We start from the raw sequence: 21199 nt of genomic DNA, 5'->3' as shown, positions 1-21199 counted from the left end.
CGGGTGCTGCTGACGCTGGACAACCGATGAACACGTGTTCCGGGCGGTCCGACGAAAAACCCAACCTGCCATAGATCATGGCTCCGTACCGTGTGGCCGGTGGCCTAACGATACCACTTATGTGTCATCCCCGTGTTCGCCCCCTTTGTCGGGGCGATGAAAGTGCACATACAAAGATAATCTCATCGGAAACAGAAGCCGCATGCACTTTTTCCCGACTCCGTGTTTTGTTCTTCCTCCTCCACCGGGACCATGGCAACTCGGCGTTAGCTTTCCATTTCGTTACAAAGGCAGTCACCGGGGCGTATCGAGTGTTCGCACGTCATTCCGGGAAGAACTCTACCCCAGAGTAGTTCCTGTCGAGGGAGAAAAACTTTCACCCGGTATCCTATGCCTCTTGACTTCTGCCAAGAAGATCTCGACACCACCGAAATTCGCCCAAGGCAGACATTCTTTGATGGAACCAATTCCAAACCCCATGCCGAGAATTGTAATAACTCCGAAAGGAAAATACTGTGACCCCGGAGCGAGGACTAAGGCTATAACTAACGTTATCTTTTACAATTTGCCGCAATCAAAATGGAAGTAACGCATACGATGAACATATCGCCATAGAATGGTAAGCCTAAGAACTCGAAAACTTGCACGGCCTGTCGCACCAAGGTCCCGGGAAACCAAACCCAAACCGATTCCCCTGCTGTCAATTAAAGGCTCAGCCACTTCCCGCAAACCCGGAAGTTGTAATCAATTGCAATGAAAGTTAAATAACTTTTGATGCACCACATTTGTATTTCGCGCCCTTCCAAGGTTCGTTCTTGGGTGCGAGAGCACTCTCTACGCAAATTATAAATCAACTACTCTCGGTTGTCATCCCCCATGGGAGCACGATGCAGCATCGCAATCTTTCACCCATCCCTTGTGGATCAAAGAACGTCCTCCGAGGTTTAGATCTGGGCCACCCGGACTTAGATATTAGACGAAGTCGGCACCTTTGGTGCTACTGCCGTATTTCGCCAACGTGGTCCGCAAACTTCTGGTCCGTACGGGACGGGTAGGAAAGTTTCGACACAAAGTTTTGATACACCCGGAAGCTGCTCGAGGTGGGTTGAAGTTTGTACACGCTCGTCTGTTCCACCCGCTTCCTCGCTTCTCCTTCCTTAGCATCGGCAACAAAGGACGATAAAACATTCGTCTCCGAAGGTCCCACTTTCCGCTGGGTGAAGAAGTCTCCCAAGAATGGAATCAACCGTCCTTGCAAGTGCACTCGTTTGTGCATGTGCAAGAAGTGCATGGGTAGTATCATACGTGCAGTAAGTAAATGTTTCACATACGATAAATTGGTTGTCAACGGATGAGAAACTTCATTGTACCAGAGCCAGTCTGTGTCTAATTCAGCTGACAAAGGGAAAACTACAACCCGAACAAGCAAAGGGGATCATAAAACTTGGACTTTTTGCTGTTTTTTCGTTAAAACCCTGTATTGGTTTTGTTTTCGTTGATTTTCCACCAATGAAATGACAAAGTTGAAATAATTAATTAATTAAAATATTACTACAACTATTTTAATAGATAAGACACCACTAGATTTTCGCATTGACTTCAATTAGTCTAATACACGCGGATGTTTTGAAAACGCTTTTGAAATAAAAAAAAAGGAAGGAACAACATTAAAATGAACATATGGCTTATAAAGATTGCCAAAAAAATTTAGGAATAAATAGTAAAACAAATCGAATCGTTTTAGACGATGCGAATAAAATGATGAATAAATAAAACAAAATAAATGACATTAAAATGATCTTTCCTCAATATTTTAAACTTCATAATAAGTTACTTTATTAATTTAGATCTTCGCTAACTGCTGCTGGAAATCCACTATCCAACGTTATCGATGTTTGTTTATACAAAAATGTGTAACTACTAGTGGTCCAAGAGTTCTATAGAAGATCTTAAAATGATGCAATCAATTGGAGCTTTCCATATTCCCAACTAAATCCCGCTCAAACGGGTTTCATCTTAAAATTCTCGTAATCCCAAAGAACTCGGCTTACCTGGACGAGGCACGGTAGAATTTTTGCACCACGTAGTAAATGCCACAAATTGGTATTGTTAACAGGATGAAATACGGCGTTACGACACTGTTTATGAGTACGGCGCACAAGCACAGCAGGATGAATTGTAGCAGCTTTTGACTTGTTGCAGCGATTTTCTGTGAAAAGGGGGGAGAAAAGTAGAAGAGCAGAGAGAGTTTGAGAGGGGGTAAGGGAGGAGGGCTTGTACTGGCGATTAGGAGAGTTAGGGGTGATCCCGCATCGGTATGGGATCCCGTTTTGAGGATCACAGGAATCGAGAAGGACACCCCCCTTTACCAACCGGACGCTGATTTATGGATCAATTTGCATTTCCCTGAACCTGGTACGGAAAATTGCCAGTCCGGGTATTTGGCAGCTAGCACAGAAGACGGAACCGATTTTCACATGGTACCTCCCCACAAAGCGTCTCACCTTATCGACGACGGCGATGTCGACGCTGAGCCGATTCATGATCCGCCCCAGGGGCACGGATTGGAAGAAATGGATGGAATTCTGCAGCACCGATGCAATCAGCTCCCGATGCAGCCGCCTCCGGGCGTTGCTGCCCGCCCGCTGCCCGGCCGGGACGGAGATGGCGGCCAGCACGATGCATACGGCCGACAGTGTGACGTAGATGTGGAAGTGCTGCTCGATCTGGAACGGGAAAAAACGGGCCCAACGGAAAAGAACTATTCATTATCCGGGTGCTCCGGACCCCGGACCAACGCAGGACACCCCGTTCGATGGTCACCCCGCCCCCCGTAATGGCTTCGGTATGCAAATGAGTGGCCAAATTTGTGGCACCATCGAAAGGAAACGTCCCGGGTGCGCCAAGACCGATCCATCCATCGCGGAGAGGAGAGAAAACCTCTCGCCTCGAGCGTTCACCGGGTTATTACATCGAACGGTTCCTGGACGTTGGCGCGGGCTCGGACGAGCCGGGCCGTTGCCACCGTGGCCGACGTCTGATCCGTCCACTCCTGCAGCCAAAAGTCGGTGTACACCTTGAGGGCCTGCTGGGCGAGGGCGCTGAGGAAGAAGATGGCCACCATCTTGGGCCCGCACGATTTCAGATACAGCCAGTACAGGCGGGTTGGAATGCGGCCATATTTGCGCTCGTCGTCGTACAGCAGCCGATTCGACACTTCGCCCTCGCCGTCTGCGAATGGAAATTGGCCGGAAGAGGTCAGCGAAAAAAACACACAGAGGTGACAGATTTAAGGTTATTGATCTGAAGAGCACTGGAATGGCGACGGATTTGTGGTAAACTTACAACTTATGTAATTTTTTGTAATTGTAAAACAGAGCCTTTTATAGCCTCCATCACTTACACGTTAATCTCAGTTCTAATGTGATTTTTGAGTTCTTGGGGTTTCCTTATAATTATTGCTATTTTAATACATCGGCACTTGTTCCACAAGACTAACTGCCGTTTTACTTCACTTAAATGTTAAACTTGAATGCAGGTTACTGTAGTATCCCTTTAGTTTTTAAACGGCTCACGTAAGCTACAAGAACTATGTAAACAAAAAAGTTCTTCTTTGTACTGTGGTTGTTATCTCGGAAAATAACGGAACAGTTGTTTTTAGTAGATGGTTCGAATTTCACCAAATTTCAATCAAACTACATCGATAATAATAGCCTACTCTCTACTCATAACCTCCTCTCTAAAAGTCTTGCCTGCAACTGCCCTATTTCCTTTCTAACGTTTTCCATGTTATTTTACTAAGCCTTCTTTGATAATATGTTTATATTCTTTTCTAGCAGCGCTAGTACTGGTGATCGCAAATAACTAAATGTAACAATTACACTTATCCTGTAAGAGAAGTAGTTCTTACGTAAAGGCAAACTATGCATTACTCAATTTGATGAAATCCTTTTCCGGTTTTCGATCTAGAACAGCGTCGCTTAAAAGCAACCAAACTCATGCACTTACTTCAAACTGTAGACTTTTTGACAATGGAATTACTGGTAGCTGATTTTTTTTTTTCTTCACAAATACTCCGCATGAGTACACTTCCTTTCCCGTTGGCTCAGCTAAAAATTTCGGAAGCAGACATTTTGCGTTCAAAATGTCCACCATTGCAGCTGCATCCTAGCCCGACACTTGGTGACGTTCCAATTTATGATGCAATCGCATCTATGCGCCAGCCGCCATCGTGATCGTCATCGTCTGCGACCCAAAATGTGCCCGTTTCCCCTTCCTGCTCCCACTCCTTCAAAGCCTCGCTGCCGGAAGTGGCGCAACGAGAGCAAACGCGGAACCGTAAAACATAATGTACCATTATGCTAAAGCGCCCTGTCGTCGGCATTGGCAGTCGTGATGGTCCAAATCGCGGCCGACATTCCAGCAAATGGGAATGTTTTACTTTTATTCCCCCCTCCCGTGCGGAGAGAATCGGGTGTTTTTTTTTGTAATTTTTTTTCTATCCTACAATTTTTCCAGACGGAATCCAGAGCTTGGCTAGTGGTATGTCAAAATCCGATTATTGAGCGTCAGATTTACGTTCCAGCGAACGGCGCGAGCAGACGCAGCTAATCTCGCCTTCGCCGCACGGAACGGAAATCAACTTCAAGATCGAAGAGGAATGAAAAACTACACTCATACACACACACACACCCACACCCGGTGGAAGTGCATCGTGGTCGCGTGGATCCACACTCTCGTGCCAGTTTAAACAGCTTCCGGAATGCATAATCGATAAAATCCTTGCTGCCAAGTGGTTGCCACCATCCGGCAGTCGGCTTCCTCGAGCGCTCGACCCAGTGGATACGCCCTTCACTTCAAGTGGATTTGCTTCTCGGCACCCGGGGAAAATCGAGTGCATGCCAACATGAGTGAGGTTAACGGAGGGTCGAAAAAAAAGCCCAACCCCACACTCGGCGGAAATGTTCGTTCGCCGTACAGTTCATCGTGCGGGCGAAAAGCTGTCAATAGGGTAAATTGGTTGAGAAATTAGAGCCCGCGTCGCCGGAACTTTTGGCTTCGGCCAACAATGTGGCTTTGTGAGAAAGGAATTACGACGAGTGCGTTGCTTCCGGATTCCGATCGATAAGTGGACTTATTCACCGATCGTCGGTTTTCTCCGGGCTAGAAACATCCTTTCGCAAAAAAAGGGCTTTTAAAAATGTTCAATGTTCCTTCTTGAAGTACGACATCTCATTTCAAATTATTATATTGATATTATTAATGTACACATATTGTACAAGCACACTTTTCCGTTTAATTTCGATTTGACTATTAATATTCTGAATAAACGGTATTTGTTTTTCTTTGATTGGCACTTTCATAAACCTGCGTTAACAAAAAAATTAAGGCAATCAGACTCTCTCGGTCGATTTAGTATGGAATGAATCCATGCCTTGGTTATTTTCATTAGTTTCACTAAAAAAAGAAATAGACTGATGTAGTTTATTTAAAATAAGTATTCAAAAAGGGATGTGAACGTTGAAAATATTTCTATTTTAGTATATCAACTAGACTGGACTTCTTGTTCAAGATCATCGGTTTACAGTTTCAATTGACAGTTAATATTTCGTACGACAAAAAATCATCTTGTAATAAGATTAATTCATATCATCTCTACTTACCCACGGATGATTCCTCGGTGTCCTGGCTGTGCCGTGAAATCGTCGACAGGAGGCGTCTTATCGAACGGTGTCGTTCCTTCGGAATGCTCCTGCAGCGGAAATTAATTTGTATCCCACGCACAAACAAAGGAAAGAAGATAAAAATCAGCACAACATGGAAAAATCCTTCACCAGTGTCAATGGGCGGAAGAAAAGCCGAGAAAAGGTTACAAACTTTAGCGAACTGGTCTTCCGGGTGCAGGAGCCCCGCGTCGCGTTCCGTTCCGCGTACGGACGGCCAAATTCGGTCGGGTTGGAGAATCGTCGCCCCCGGAACGACATCCTTCGGAGAAACTCTGGAATCCGGAATCCGATGGAGCTACGCTTCAGCTCGTCGTTACTATTTGCACCCGTCTCACTGCGACGCTGGTCACCTGTGTCCATCTCGGCCGTTTCGGATCCTTCCGGCTGCTGTTCGTCCGGTATTGCGCGGTCTTCGATCCTGTTAACGTAAAAGGTAGCGCACCGCAATTCCACGTGAGAACATGAAAGAATTTCCCCGTCACCGGGGGCATACGGAAGGAAAATCAGGAAAGGGGACCGTGTACCTTCGAAGTCCGGAAACGGAAGAAACTAACTGACCCGCACGGAATTGGTTGCCATCGTTGCCGGTGTTGCTGGTGCGGAACGGGCGAACTGCGCTGAAGGCGGTCAACGCCGTCGGAAAGGATACGTGACGCACCACGACCGCAGGTTGTCGCTGGGCAGCGTTTGGTTCGCTTCCGGTCGCCTCCTGGGTACCTCCGCTGCCCGTCCCAACGCCTGTCTGCAGAGAGAACGTTCGAAATACGCTCTGATGTCCTTGCGCGACGGCATTACCGATGACCGCGAGCGGTTCCCTCTGGATGGCGAGGGCCGTGGCGGGGGGTGAGTCCTTTCGCAGCCGGCTGGAAAAGTGCCTTCGAAGGGCGACGTTCGGCTCGTGGCAGTCTTCGATCGGCAGCGGAAAGTCGTGCGCGGCTAGTCGTGATCCGAAGAGGGTTCCCCGGTTCGCCAGCGTTCGGGAAAGGTAGAATGTGCGCTGGGGAAGAAGGCATCAGGGAGGAACTTTTAATTACGAAGTAATGGCATGTTGGACGATCGAAGGACATGTTTGGAATTGAGTAATGTGCCATCATTTCTCCTCCGTCAGTGATTCTCAACCACAATGGTTAACAATAAACATCGATATATAGAAACGGCTGATATTCATTTCTGTAACAAATATTTAAAACTTGGTTAAGAAATATCAAAGTATCTTCATCTTCTACAACATGGACTGAAGGACTTAGTAAAATTTTCTCTTTATCTACGAGAAAAGTCAGTCCTAAACGGATCTCTGGTTGCAAATATATTATTCTGTTCTTTTGTGTCTGAATTCGAAGGTCTAAAATAACTTCCTGTTTCCTTTTAACAAAAAGCCTATCGAACTTTCATCAAATCTACTAATATCTTTTTCAGCTTTAAACAAGCAAAACTTTATTTTCTTGTCTTTTTTTTTGTGCCCTTACAATATTTAACCATCCGTTTGACCGCATGATAATTGGACAGTTGAGAATCTCTACCGTACCAGATAGAGAATATACGGTTATATCAAAAAGAAGAAAAACATTTTCAAAATCCTTTACATCTTGACAAAAACTTGACCGTATAATCTTTATATGTTCAAAAAAAATTAATATCCTCTGTCTTATTACATAAATCAACTAAAAGATGTTTAGAAAATATACCAGCAAAATTTCATCTCATTTATTTTCATCCATATTTATTTTAGTTTAATTAGTAGGTACAACTAACTGCCAGAATAATTTATGACAATAATACATTCGTATAATACATGTATGATAGAAGCATTTGTTATCGTGTTTCCCAACGATTTAACATAGATAATACCAAAACACGAACAAACAGTACCGACCGTAAACAAGGGCACGATCGAAACTTTCACTCTTTTCGAATCTCCCAGCTGAGTGCAAAAGTTTTCGAAACAGATAACTGTTCGCTTTGCCAGTTTGGTCAAGCTTGAGGAACAATTATAAAATCCTACCTGCTCCATCGGGTGGGTTCGATAGGGGGAATATCTTTCACAATTTCCAAATCATCAACATCCCAGCGAGCAAATCGATCGGACCGGAAACTTTCTCCCAAAGTTTTGCCGCGCTGTTGTGTATGAATAAACTTTCCATTTCTATCTGATCCACATTTCCAAAGTGCCGCCCTGCTTTCGTAGGGCACAACCGAACCGATTTAGAACGGGCAAGTTAGCCGCAGTCCAAATCGTGGCAGGTCACTCGAACCATCTCCGTCTGGGCCGAGAGGGAGTTAAAAGTTTACACGTGAAGTAAAGTTTTGCCCCTCCTCTAAAACCGGACCCGTACCAACTTATAGCTGGTTTATTTTTGTCTGACTGAATTAATTTACTGCGGCCTAATCGACTCCATTGCTCGACTGGTATATGATGGTTTTCGATACTGATGCTGGTGGTCGTTGTTCGATTGTGTGGTCGACCAGAAGATGAATGCAATCGGGAAAGTTTCCCGGCTTAACGTGGAACATCTTTTCGTTTGAGTTTGCTTTTGTTTCAGTGTGATTTGAAATTATTTTTATATCAAAACTTGTACAAAACAAAAGTAACAGTGCGCCGTTTGGAAACATTCCCAGAATGTATTTGAATTGTTTATTGAGTCCATTTGCATCATTTCTCAAAATCCTACATTATTGTCAAAAGCGAAACTGTTTGCCTTTCCACTCACCTCCATAAAATCGTTTTCCTCCGCGGCATGACTTCGTTGAAAACCGATGCGTGAAATGTTCTTAAACAGCTTCCACCGCTCGCGTGCCGTACGTCCCGGACTGCTGTGGGCCAAATGTGAGGCATGATGTACCAATTTCCCCCGGGTGAAGGAAATGCATTAGCCGATGTGCGTAGGGAAAAGAAAGGTAAGGAAGCAAAAAATAAATAAACCCCAACCAAGCTTCTATCTAACGGCAAGCTCGACAACTCGTGATCCGTTTGTACGTTTTGCTGTTCGGTAGGATTTTCCAGCCAGCTTTCAAACTCGACAAGCGCAAGGTCCCGTTTCACAGCGCACTCCCACATCGTCGAAGCTGTTGCACTTCCGTTTCTGCTCGGAGGGTAAAACTTCCCGGGGTCGCCGGGTGAATTTCCCACCGAAGACAGATGTCCGACGTTGCCAAAACGCAGCCCGAACCGCGACACGGTGGCAAATGGACGGGACGATTTTCCGGCTCGTAATTACCTCGATTGTGCCTCGCTCGACTGCCGCTGCTGCTCCTTGGCGATAATTGCGTTCCACTCCCGCAGGATGTGCGGATAATTGTTCTCGATTTCCGTCAGCGAACCTGTTGCACTGACCGCGCCCTGCTCCATTGCGACAATCTGCGGTATTCAGGGGTGGGTGGAGGGGTTTTTCGCGAGGAGACGATGACGTCGGGCATGTTTTCCACATCACATCCATCCATCCATCCAATCAGTGCAGAAGAAACGTTGTGATTCGTGGAAAAGCAAAACGGTGGGAGGAAAAGAGAGGAAAGAGGCACGTGAACGAAGAGAGAAACCCCAAAAACCCGGAAAGCCATTAAATGTCCTGCCACGTGGAACAAACAAACAAAAGCAAAGAAAAAAAAAATCCGGAAAAGGGTAGGGAATCCCGGTCGGCCTCATCGGTCATCCGTCTTCTTTTCGATTCGATCGTTACGGTGTGACTTACATTGTCCGCTCGGTGCACCAGCTGGACGCGCTGGGTCACCAGGATGATGGTCCGTTTCTGGCGTGACAGCATCCGGTCGATGCCGTGCTCGAAAACGTACGTCGCAACCTCGTTGTCCAGGGCCGACAGTGGATCATCCTGCGGGAGTCAGTGATAGCAAAAGTCACAATACGGTCGGTGCTGCCGGCGGAAACTTCCCGGGGGGGAGAGGGCATTTATTTGTGCGCTACACTAAAGCAACCGAAAGTTGCTAGTGTACAAAATGGGAACGAAGTGCAAACTTGTGTTACATTTCCATGCGCCGTAATATAGGCAATTTTAGGGAAAGCGTTACCATGCGTTAGATCATGGGAGCTATTTTAAATTACTTTGGCAAAACCAGAATTCCCAAAAATTAAAGATACCAAGCAAATTATGAAATTAACAAAAAGGAAAAATTAAAGAATACATTTGAAATGATTATATAAGGTAGGTAATTTTAGGGCGACGAACTATAGATAATTTTACGGAAAGCGTTACAATACATTAGTTCTTGGAACTGTTTTAAATTACTTTTGCTTAAAAAGGATGCCCAAAAATTAAAGATGCAAAACAAGTTATGAAATTAATAAAAAGGAAAAATTGAAGAATACTTGTGAAATGAAATAATAGGTAATTTTAGGGCGCCGAACTATAGACAATTTTACGGAAAGCGTTACGCTGTGTTAGTTCATGGGGCTGATTCAAATTACTTTGGCAAAAACAGGATTCCCAAAAATGAAAGATGCCAAGTACGTTATGAAATAAACAAAAAGTAAAAATTAAACAATACATTTTAAACGAAAAAGCAAGCAACAAATCCGAATGGTTGAATGTAAAACTTTAGAAAACTTGACCCCTTTAGCTGTACTAGTGTACAAATAAAACCGTGGCACAAGACAACTGCAACCCGGGACGCTTACCAGAATGACCACGTTGGCCGACGAGTAGAGGGCCCGGGCGATGGCGATGCGCTGCCGCTGACCGCCGGACAGTTTGAGGCCACGTTCGCCAATTTCCGTCCCATCGCCGGCAGGCATCAGGTCCAGGTCGGGCTTCAGCGCACAGGCGCGCAGCACACGGTCGTACCGCTTCGGCCGGAAGCTCTCGCCGAACAGGACGTTCTCCCGGATGGTGGCGTTCTGGAGCCACGGTTTTTGCGGCACGTACGCAATCGACGAATATCTGTCAAAGTCGGAAAGCCGGGGGGGAACAAAGAACGTGAATTGTAGTCGTGCTAGCGGATGGCCAAGCCAGTCTGTCGGAACAAAACTGTCATGCTTCTTTTCCGGAGGGGCAGAAAAAACACGAAAGTACACCCTGTTTCATTTCGATAATGCATTTAACGCGATACTTCTAAGCCAACCGTTCGAACTCGAACACACAGTGGCCATACTCGAGCTCCACACGTAAAATAATACTAATTTCTAGCTTCCCTGTTGGAAAATAAAAACATAAATTAAAACGTTTGAAGTGATAAAACCCCTTTTTCACGCTACGACGAGACGGTAAACGCTTCATACCCGTACCATTCGTCGGACAAATCGTTTAAGTTGATTGTCGATGCAACACGGTGCTGCACTTGAAAATCTATTAACCTCGCGGTTATGTTCCGCTGGGGAAACGATCATCGCACGGAGCATCGGCAAAGCACCACCATGCAGGCCGGAAGTAGGTTAAAACCCTGCGGCAACCCACAGCCTCGTCGAAACTCGTTCCGTGGAACCGTCACGCCACGTGCCGCGTCGAAAGTGGGAAAAAGAACTCGAATTAAGTTCACAAACAACATCTCCACTGAGCCCCGGAAGGGTTCCTTCCGCCAAACCACGGTACACGGCAGTGATTTTCAACTGACCGGTGTTTCACAATCTATTGTGGGTTGCCACCCACCCGCTGGTGGTACGATTTGTCCTTTCCTGTTTTTTCGCTTCGCTTACGCTCGCTGTGGAGGAAGGCGAAAGTGAAGCTCCACTTCGTCGGGGTGGGATTCGATTAACGACCGTTTTCACCACGGGGCGGTGTGTGGAGTGTATTGCATGCACTTGGCGTGACTGGTCGTACGACTGTATGCATTTCTCAACTAAAAACACCGATTGTTTGCACATTGTAGGATCACCGACACGGGATTCTTTCTCGTGCAAACGATAGTCCACTCGTTCTGATATGTCGAGGTTTCAACCGTATCGATGGAGCTAAAGTCCTCTTGCAAGTAAACCAAGTAAAATATTACTTAAACTAAAAACTAAAAGTTCAAACTAGTTCAAAAGCGTGACTGTGAGTTATTTAATACCTATTATATTCGTGGATCAATTTGACATACCTTTAGCATTTTTTGTAAAAGCTCTATAACGATTTGAAAAAGTTGAAACGGCTTTGCTCTGGTTATCAATTTGTACAGTGGGCGTATTCTTCACATTATTAAAAACACCCTTTCTCAGGACCATGCATGGTAGACGTAATTTTGACGTGCTGATGCCCCTCTATTTTGTGTTCTTAATATCATTTTGAGTTGTTTCTATTATTTTCCCTTTTTTAAATCAATACTCTGTGTCAATGTGCATTATGAAAATATTTGTTTTTTAAACAGTTATGCAATGCACTTTTTGGTGTAGACCAATATTTTGGTTTTTAATTATTTAAAATGTTTCTCAAACATCACGCCATACATCAAATTATTGCATAATTTGAAAGATTATTCATTCTCCTTGGAAATACATATTGAACATTCATTCATTGGAAAATGATGGAAATTTCAAAGCTATTAAAAGGTCTAAAATGAGGTGTTAGATACGGTTCGCCAGTAACTTTACTCTTTTGCTACAAAATATGAAAGCCTCTTCTCCGTTTAGTGTGTATTTCTTCTAAAACTGTATAATTAAATGAACAAAATTCTACGCAAAACGTATTTGAATCGTCGTTGAAAAGCTAAGCTGGAATTCCGTAACTTTAACAAGGAAAAAACGTCATTTTTATGTCTGAATACATCTTCCTCTGTTTATACGGTGATGATGTTTAGCTGACAGCTCCATTGGAGTCTAAAGTGTTCAGTGATTCTTGCAAAAAGTCACATATTCATCATCATAATTACTATCAAACAATAGTAAGACACTATTCAACGGCTAATTCAGATTTAAACAATTGAACGTTATATGAAAAGTCCTTTTGTCCCAAAAGAAACCATCATGGATAGCTTGGATATCCAGCTATTAGCAATAGCGAAATAGTAGATCGTCGTTCTGATTTTCCTATTTCAACCTTGAATACATCGATGGCATTTCATTTTCAACTTCTCTCCAACCACCCATAATCCAATTCGAGGCTGCTTCATTCGCTATCACAACCGGCATACCTCCCACACCATCAACAACTATTGCGATAAAATGGCATTAATGTCGGTGGGTCCGGGTACCTGTCCTGTGGAGCCAAATAAAATCGGGGAACTTGTACCGAGCGCTGGGCAGACCGGAAAAATCGCTTCCTCGTTCAGTAGGAATCGATGCGGTAAAAAAAGGGAAAAGCGCGCGCTATCAGTGCACCGTGCTGCAATAAATACCATAAACGACCGGTGCATGAGGACTTCGCGTGCCGGACCGGATTCCTCCCACCCTCCTCGAATCCTCAGCACCGTAATTTATGCTCGCCCGAACCACCCATTCCCTTCCCGTGTTGTCTTTGCCGAATGGGAATTGATTTTTCCGACGAATTTATTGGTTTAACTTTTATTTATACAGATCCCAAAGTCGACGCTTGTCTCAATTCGGTTGAGCGGACGCGGATCGATGTGAAACAAGTATTGCTGGAAAAAGGAAACAAAAACCTTAAACCGATTCCGGCCGAATTCCGTCCAAATAAACTAGCCTTTTTTGTGTGTGTTTAAATAGTGTATGAAATTCAAATGCCATAAATTGGATTTCCGTAGTGACAGTGGGCCCTAGAATTTATGAAACATGTAATTCAACAATAAAGAGTACTGATGTGAATAGTGTTTATGGCAGCCGAATTTATTGTTGGATTTAAAAAATACCAAAAAATATGTCTTTAAGCGTATCGAAATTTTTTGGACGTTTTGAAAAACAATTTTTATACTTTCGGCTTCGGCAATTTTGAAACATGAAAGGAACGCAAAAAAAGACCGTTACATTTAGGTTCTTCATGTGGTAACATTTGCTGGATTAATATAAATCTACCCTATCATCTCAATAAACCGCGCGACATTGCTCGAAAGGAAAAGCCCATTAATCATCCAAACGAATCGGTTAAGCTTCCGAGGGACAAGTTTTCATTCGAGCTGTCTTTTTCCGAAGCCCCTTCGCCTTCCCTTTTCTGTTACGCAACAACTGCGGATTGAGAGTGCTGACGGAATAGACTGGATCGCAATTAGCCACCGCCAACCTTCGGGAAAAAGGGAATAATTTTCATCTTTATCGAAAAAGTTAATTTGATTGCCCAAAACATATCCCATCGGGCGGGATTCATGGTAAGGTGGTTATAGGGAAAGCCCATCGCAAAGTAAGTGCTTTTATATGTTCAATTCATTTTCCATTCGGTTGAAAAACACTACTCGGAGCTCCTAAATCCTTCCGAAAAATGATAAGGTTTGCCTAATTCATCGGAAAGCGTTAACAACTAAATTTAGGTGCGATGTCATTCCATTCTCGATAGGAAACCGACACCTTCTCAAAACATCGATCAGTTTGGGGATAAATTGTACACCCGAAGCAAAGGTCGGACCACATTGGGGCAACATTGATCTAATTTTGGGGTCGGAAAACCATGGAAGCACAAACGGTTCCCCGGAAGGGCTAGTCCGTTTGTTCTCCAAGCCGGATAATCCAGTTTTCTGCTTCCGGGTGAACGGAATTCCAGAAAGGGTAGTGTTTGTCGCGGTTAGACAGTGGGCGGTTTAGTGGAGTAAAAAGCTCCGAAAGAGCTCCGACTCCGTTGCTAATCAGCCCGTTATCCTGCATGGTTGGATGCGCTTGAAAAGTATTGTTTTTCATAGATTTATTGCCCAATGATGAGCCAAAAAACTTTACTTTCCAGGAAAGCGGGACGGGAATTTTGTGTAAACCGGAAAAGATAACACTTTCCATGCGGAAAACCGTGTAACAATATGGCAAAAAGCACAAAACCGGGGTTGGGAAAAAATGGCAACTTACTTATTCCAGAGCAGTTCGCCGGAAAGATGATTTATTTCCTTGAGCAACGCTGCCAACAGGGACGACTTTCCACTCCCACTGCGCCCGACGATGACGGTTAGCTTGGCTGTGATAAGAAAAAGGGAAAATGACATGGAAAACGAGGAAAGCGTGAAAGGTGTCGATTTTCCATCCACCATTAACCCGTGCACCTACCTTTCGGAATCGTTAGCTGCTCGATGTACAGCGTGTAGATGGCTGGATCAGTTGTTCCACCCGTTGGTTCAGCCATACGCCCACCACCCCCCACCCACCGGAAGCGGGCGTCCTTAAGGAGCACGGCCACATCGTCCGGCAGCCCGAAGCGCATCTCGCGCGCCAGATGCTTCTGCTTCTGGCGACACTTTTCCAACCGCGCACTGACCGACAGCTGGCTGTTCTTCTTCAGCTTCACCCGAGGGTTTGGTCCGGTCGACTTCTGGAACTTCTTCGGACGTCCCCCTCCCCCCGCCCGGTCGCGTTCCGGTTGGGTGCCCTTTTCCGACCGGCCCGAGCTGACGGACGACTGCTGGCTGGCGGTGCACCTTCGTTCACCGCTCAGAGGAGCAGTGTCAGCAGGTTCTCGGTCCGCTTCACACACCGGCGCCCCGGTGACGGTGACATTATCGTTCGTTTTAGCACTTTCCTGTCCATTGGTCAATCGGTCGACGGGTTTGTGCAATGGATCCGCTTCGCTGCCGCCATCCGTCGAGTCGCCCGCCTCGTACATGTCCAGCGAGGCGTCGCTCTTGCTCAGGATGCGTGCCATCGTGCGGATGCCTTCGAGCGAACCGCGTTCCACCTCCGGCTGGCCAAGGAATGCCTCCAGCCGGCCCGTGCTCACGATGGCCGACAGCGTCACCGGGATGGTGATGGGGAAGATGAACAGCGGCACGGTCAGCTGGTTGAAGAGGGCCAGCGACGCAAACAGACGGCCTGCGGTCAGCTCGATCGGGTTGTTCTCCAGCGCCAGGAAGACGGCGATCGTCACGATCGTGATCAGCACGGAGGAGATGTGCGTCAGGAGCACTGTGGCAGGATGGAATGTGATAAAGAATTGCAATTACTAAATCGAACCGATATTAGTTCTGAACGAGATAAGTAGTTGTGGTATAAACTGTCAAACAGGGTAAAAACATAAATTGTGTCAATTTAAAAATATGTCGTCGATCATAACTGCAAAAAAAACCGCACGCCCTGCATAATTCTATTACGCCCTGCATAATTAATTTTGCAAGGGAAAAATAGATTATCTTCAGTAATTTACCGGTTTTTACCAATTTTAAAAGCTCTAATAATAATAAAGCGACCCAGCATGTCAAAGTCATTGATCAAATAAGTATTAAGTTCAAAAAAGTAAACTCCTCCAATGGTATTGATGGTCATTAAAATAAATATACACTCATCGTATTGTTTTATTACAGAATATAATTATTTTTGCATCTCAAATTTCAGACTCATTATCAACTCACCCTATTTATTAAATCATTCATGCTTCCACTGAAAACAGTATTGGCAGTATCAATTAGCGAGACAATAAGAACACCCTGCTAGATCAATTGTGTATTTCACAAATGATTGAAATGAAAAATAAAATTGTGATATTCCTGCTCGAAAAGTTCTAGAAAATTTTGTTGTTTCATTAATGAAAATTCTACCAGTGGAGATTCAACTACGATGTAGAATACCATTTTAAATCATAAATTGGTTCTATTCAAATGCTCTTTTAGCTATTTTATATTAACGACACTAAAGCGCTTCATGACATAAATTTATTTTACTTACGTTAGCTCCTCTTCACACTGTGTAAAGTGTCTGTTGACCACTTTACAATGTATTCAAGCATTTATACTGCTTATTCGATACGATTAGATGCCCTTGAGCATTTGTATGTAGTTTTGTTTGCAACAGAAACCTTCCGAGTCAACAAGCTAAAGTGCAATCAAAGTCCGTCCATCAAAAAGGACGCACCGCATCGCATCTACTTTGTTGCTAAATCATCCATCAACTTTTCAAGTTCGGTGAGTTCCAGTTGAAAAGCGCTAAGTACAATGTTTCATAAGACGCCAATCTTTTTTCTCCCATCGTAACGATCGCAAATGGAAAGAGTATGATCTAAAATGTTCCATAACTGGGGCGCTACGCCATTCCGTGACCCCATCATAGCGTCAATGGAAGCGAGGAATGTTCGTGAGGGAACTTTTTCTATCTCTTTTAATTTTTTTTTTTTTAATTCCTCAACCACCGACGGTCGACTTACCCGCCACGATTCGCGCGCACGGGTGGAAAAATATGCTCCCGTCTCCGATAACAATGTCAATCACGACCGGAATACATTCTTGCAGTGTAGTGTCGTTTTCGCCCGCCAGACAAAAGAATGCAAAAGAAAACGAATGGAATGAAATGATGTGCGGGCTCTTGATTTTACTCCATCGTGCCGAACATCGCACGGAAATACGACGATACATAAATGATGAAGTGCAACGCTGAAAAGAATACGTGCGCACATAGACGGACGTATATTCAGTTATATAATTACTTTAAGTTCAATTTTAAAGCAAAACAAGCTTGGTCAACTTGCTAGACAAAGGTGCATTTTTGAATCCTCAATACTCTAGAAAGCATCGTCCTCATATCAACGATTGCAGTGATAGGCCACAGCTCGATCCCAACGGAACGACCCCTTTCGGAACGGAACGACGGACAACAGCACTACTTACTCATTAGCGTCCAGTAGATCGAGTCCAGGTCGAGATGGCGAAGCTCCTGGTGGCGGGCCTGGGAAATTTTATCTTTGAATACACCCTCCCATGCGTTCAGTTTAATTAATTTTATCCCCAGCAGCACCTCGTTGATGCGCCGCAACCGCTCGTCGGTGCACTCCTGTGTGAAGAGGGAGGGCAAAAGAGAGAAGGGACAAAGTCACAAATGAAAATGCAAAACGATTCCGACGGCCCTCGAGCCGACCCGGGACGAATAAAAGGGACCGGGCACATTTGCACCGCTCTGCTGCAATGGCATTTTCCAACGCCACCATGTCGTTAATGCTGATTTTTGCTGATTCTCTTTCGGGATAACGTCGGACGTTGTGTGGATATGTGTGTGTAGATGAGGGTATTTCAAGTGTGTTAGCAACTCAAAGGACCCTTGGATACGCTAGACATACGCCTGCATTAATTTCACCGTGGAGCGGTTTGAAGTACAAGGTTGTCTTTAATATGATAAGAGTTCATTAGAATCCAACAACGAAGGGGAACAATATTTCAATGAAAATCATTTTACGACCCTTGATTGGCTTGTAATTCAACGAGATTTTATTGGATTTGAGTAGAAAATTATCTTTCCTATCATCAAATGCTGTCCGCATGTCTTTAACTAAATATATGTATATCTCCCTCAAGAAAATACAAACACAGAAACCTTGGAGAAACCAAGGATAAAAGGTACATACCGATGCTTTCTTCGAGTTCGCCGCCATCAGCTTGCCGATGAGTATTTGCAGCGGAGTCATCGTGACGATGCACACGACCGACCCAATTACGGTGCTTATCCCCAGCTGCCGATAGAGCAGGTACATCACGACGGCGATCTGAAATTGTAATTGTTTATCGGAACGAATCGAGCGCAAAAATCGGGTATAGAAACGAACAGTACCACGTCGAACTACTGTTGTTGTCGCATTAAATAGGACGGAATAAAGTAAACTAAGTATCTATCGATCGACCTGGAAGAAAGAAGACATCGTCTCGAGGCAGCGTAAAGAAAAGTCCATGCTCCTGGTGTTATCGTTCCCCGGAGAATAATGAATTGAAAATTGTTTCCACTCATTAGTGCACTCGGGGTTGAATTGTGGCCCCATTTTACCGGTGTTGCATTGAAATGAAGTGCACTCGCTGAGTGAGTCCTGTTTAAGTAATGTTCCTCTCGCAGTAAGTAGCTTTCTCGTGCCCAAACAAAGTGGACGGAACAATTTCCTATTTGCGCCATTGTCATCATCATCGCGAACGGCATCATCATGGACAAGCAAATTATGTACCAAAAGTAAAAAAAAAAGAGAACCAAGAAACAACCCTTAAAACGTGGGCGAAATGTACATTGTTAAGACGTTTGCCAATTTTCACTCCACGGGGAAACGGTGGCCACTGCCCAGAGTTGCCCGGGGAAATCATTCTCTTCGGGGCGAGTGGCCACAAAAACACCTCCCATCCAGGGCTACTTTAACTATACAGCAGTAATATAGCCCGCAACCATAACTAGGATTAAGTGTTTGACGCTTTTCCGCACGGAACGGGACGGAGGACATCTGACGACGATGTGGATGACAGCGATGGCCAAAACCACCCGGAAAAACGGGATACTGCGGACAGAACGAGCCCATTCCCTCCGCTACTTACTCTTCTTTAGGAAAGATTTCTCTTTCCCATTTTTCCATTTTTACCTTCACTGCAGCGATGGCAAAATGGCAGCCAAGGTTTTGTCCGAACTTTCTATGCGGATCCGCACTCGCCAAGCTACCTCTACCGGTGGCAAAGAGGAGTGACAGAGGGAGGGAGTTGCTTTAATGTCGCCAAGTAATTTGTAATTTCAAATTATCGCACTGTTGCTGACCCAGTTTTCACCTTCTTTGCGGGTGGCCATGAATACGATCGTGGTGGGAAGGGCTACAGTTCCCCGTTCCATTTATTCTGGAAGCAAAACGACGGACAGAAGCGCTAGTGAAGAAAGCATAAAAAACTCCTAATTACTAGGAATATAGTAGGAAAAATTACTCCCGCAAAGGATCATGATATTAGGTGCTTCTTTCGAAAGACTTTTCACACGAGCTTTTTTTTCCAACCATTCGTCGAAAGGAATGAAATTTGAATCGAATGCTAATTACTCCCGCTATCAAAACGACGTTGATAAATTCCCAATCAAACGACCTACTTTAGTAGTTTCATGCGAGAACTTCCACCACCTGGTCCGGGGTTACCTTGGTTTCGGAGGAAATTCAAACTCACATTTCCATTCGACACCATTTAAATGCGCAGTTGAAAGAGCCCTTGCGTTCGAACTTAAAAATAAAACAGTCCACTAACCACCTTCTGCACATTCAAGCGACATCATCACCTTGCGAAACGACCAGCAGACACATTTCCTGGCGCCCGCTTTTGGAATTATTATTACCAACGCCGACAATCACCGGTGTGGCCCCACCTGACGAGGCACCCGTAGCCTAATGCCCCCGGCCTAATGCTAATGGGCACATAAACGCCATTACGACCCCAAAACTGCCCGCCCGTTCGAAAGATCGGGGCGTTCATCAGCGGTAGTAAAACATTCATTGGAAAAAGTTTCACCAGCACCAAGACACGGGCGAAAAAGTTTGGATTGTTCCAGAAATGACCTTCAAGATGCCTTCAGGATGCAAAACTTTTTTCCCCACTCCCTAGAAAAGGGTACAGTGGAAGAGAGAGAAAGAGAGAAATTGTTTTGTTCACAACAAACTATCAACCTATGCCTTACGCCACCAATCGTGTGCCCTTTGAGACGAAAATAAACGGAAGGATTACATTTTCTCCCGAACAGCCCAATCAACCAGCACCAGCAGATTCTTTCGTGCGAAAAGAAAAGTTCAACTTCATCGAACTGTCTGTAACGATAAGCAACGAAAGCTTGACACGACACATTAACATACCGGCGAACGATGCTGAGGGTTTGTTTCCGAAAGTTTCCCGAAAGAAACATCCCGCATGAAAATGTTTTCGAATGGCACGGATTTCTTTGAAAATGTATCCTTCTCTGTACAGAACCACAAATACTTTGTCGTTTCTCTGTGTTGCGTTAAAAGACACTGATGTCGGTAGCATTGTACGATGTATTAATATAGGAAAACAAGTCTGGAATTTGTATTTGAAATTTCATTCCTCTTATCAGAAAAGTTTGCTTAAGAACTCTTTATAGTTAATTAACTCTTTATAATTAATTCAATTTTAATGTACCATTGTCCAACGGTCCTTTCAAATTAGCATGAGTTGTTGCAATAACACTTGTTAATTGAATACATAAGTTGCCCACCATCGACATCGGGTTTAACAATCACCGCGCCAGCTAGGAGGCAAAATAAAATCCCTCAACAACGCATTGTCCACCAATGTGCCACCTGACGCTTCGTTATTGTTTCCAATTAAGCCAATTATGAAGCCAGTCCAGTTATAAAAACGGCGGTTGTTTTCACCGATCCAGTGTTTATCCCTGAATCGTACGAAAATGCAAAAAAAAGCTAACTTTCCTTTCACGCGGTTGCGGCAAGGTGAAACGCGGATAATTTGGGAGGAGACACAAAAGTGGCACCACGAATGCACGAAAAACTGCATTCACGCAATCGGAATAATTGAATATAATCACCAGTTCGCTCCGGGAAAGCGCATCCTTTTTATTCGACGATGGCGCTCTGTTATCTCAGCTGCTCCAGCTGACGACGGGCGCGCGCATCGACGACTTGCGGCCCCTGACACGTTGTCAGGGTGCTGTACCGGTTTTAATGAAATTTTTTCCCCCAACTCAGCGGAACGATGAATTACGTGGAACAGGGAATCCAAACCAAGCTTTT

General features: G+C 44.7%; 1 protein-coding gene across 1 annotated transcript in view; it reads right to left on the bottom strand.

Moving 5' to 3' along the window:
* Nucleotides 1-21199, bottom strand: part of LOC131293303 (ATP-binding cassette sub-family C member Sur) — a 44053-nt gene that overhangs the window by 4271 nt on the left and 18583 nt on the right. Inside the window, exons 6-19 of the mRNA XM_058321383.1 lie at nucleotides 18059-18196; nucleotides 17328-17490; nucleotides 14785-15636; nucleotides 14590-14695; nucleotides 10354-10615; nucleotides 9413-9550; nucleotides 8942-9081; nucleotides 8435-8534; nucleotides 6251-6723; nucleotides 5878-6144; nucleotides 5664-5752; nucleotides 2972-3231; nucleotides 2505-2726; nucleotides 2052-2209 (exon numbers count right to left, since the gene is read on the bottom strand). Of these exons, the coding sequence (XP_058177366.1) occupies nucleotides 2052-2209; nucleotides 2505-2726; nucleotides 2972-3231; nucleotides 5664-5752; nucleotides 5878-6144; nucleotides 6251-6723; nucleotides 8435-8534; nucleotides 8942-9081; nucleotides 9413-9550; nucleotides 10354-10615; nucleotides 14590-14695; nucleotides 14785-15636; nucleotides 17328-17490; nucleotides 18059-18196 (3368 nt within the window). The remainder of the gene's footprint in view (nucleotides 1-2051; nucleotides 2210-2504; nucleotides 2727-2971; nucleotides 3232-5663; nucleotides 5753-5877; nucleotides 6145-6250; nucleotides 6724-8434; nucleotides 8535-8941; nucleotides 9082-9412; nucleotides 9551-10353; nucleotides 10616-14589; nucleotides 14696-14784; nucleotides 15637-17327; nucleotides 17491-18058; nucleotides 18197-21199) is intronic.

The sequence above is a fragment of the Anopheles ziemanni genome, chromosome 2, assembly GCF_943734765.1.
Source record: "Anopheles ziemanni chromosome 2, idAnoZiCoDA_A2_x.2, whole genome shotgun sequence".
In the NCBI taxonomy this organism is placed as follows: domain Eukaryota; kingdom Metazoa; phylum Arthropoda; class Insecta; order Diptera; family Culicidae; genus Anopheles; species Anopheles ziemanni.
The sequence above is the reverse complement of the archived record's forward strand: the minus strand, read 5'-3'. Positions and strand labels throughout refer to the sequence as shown.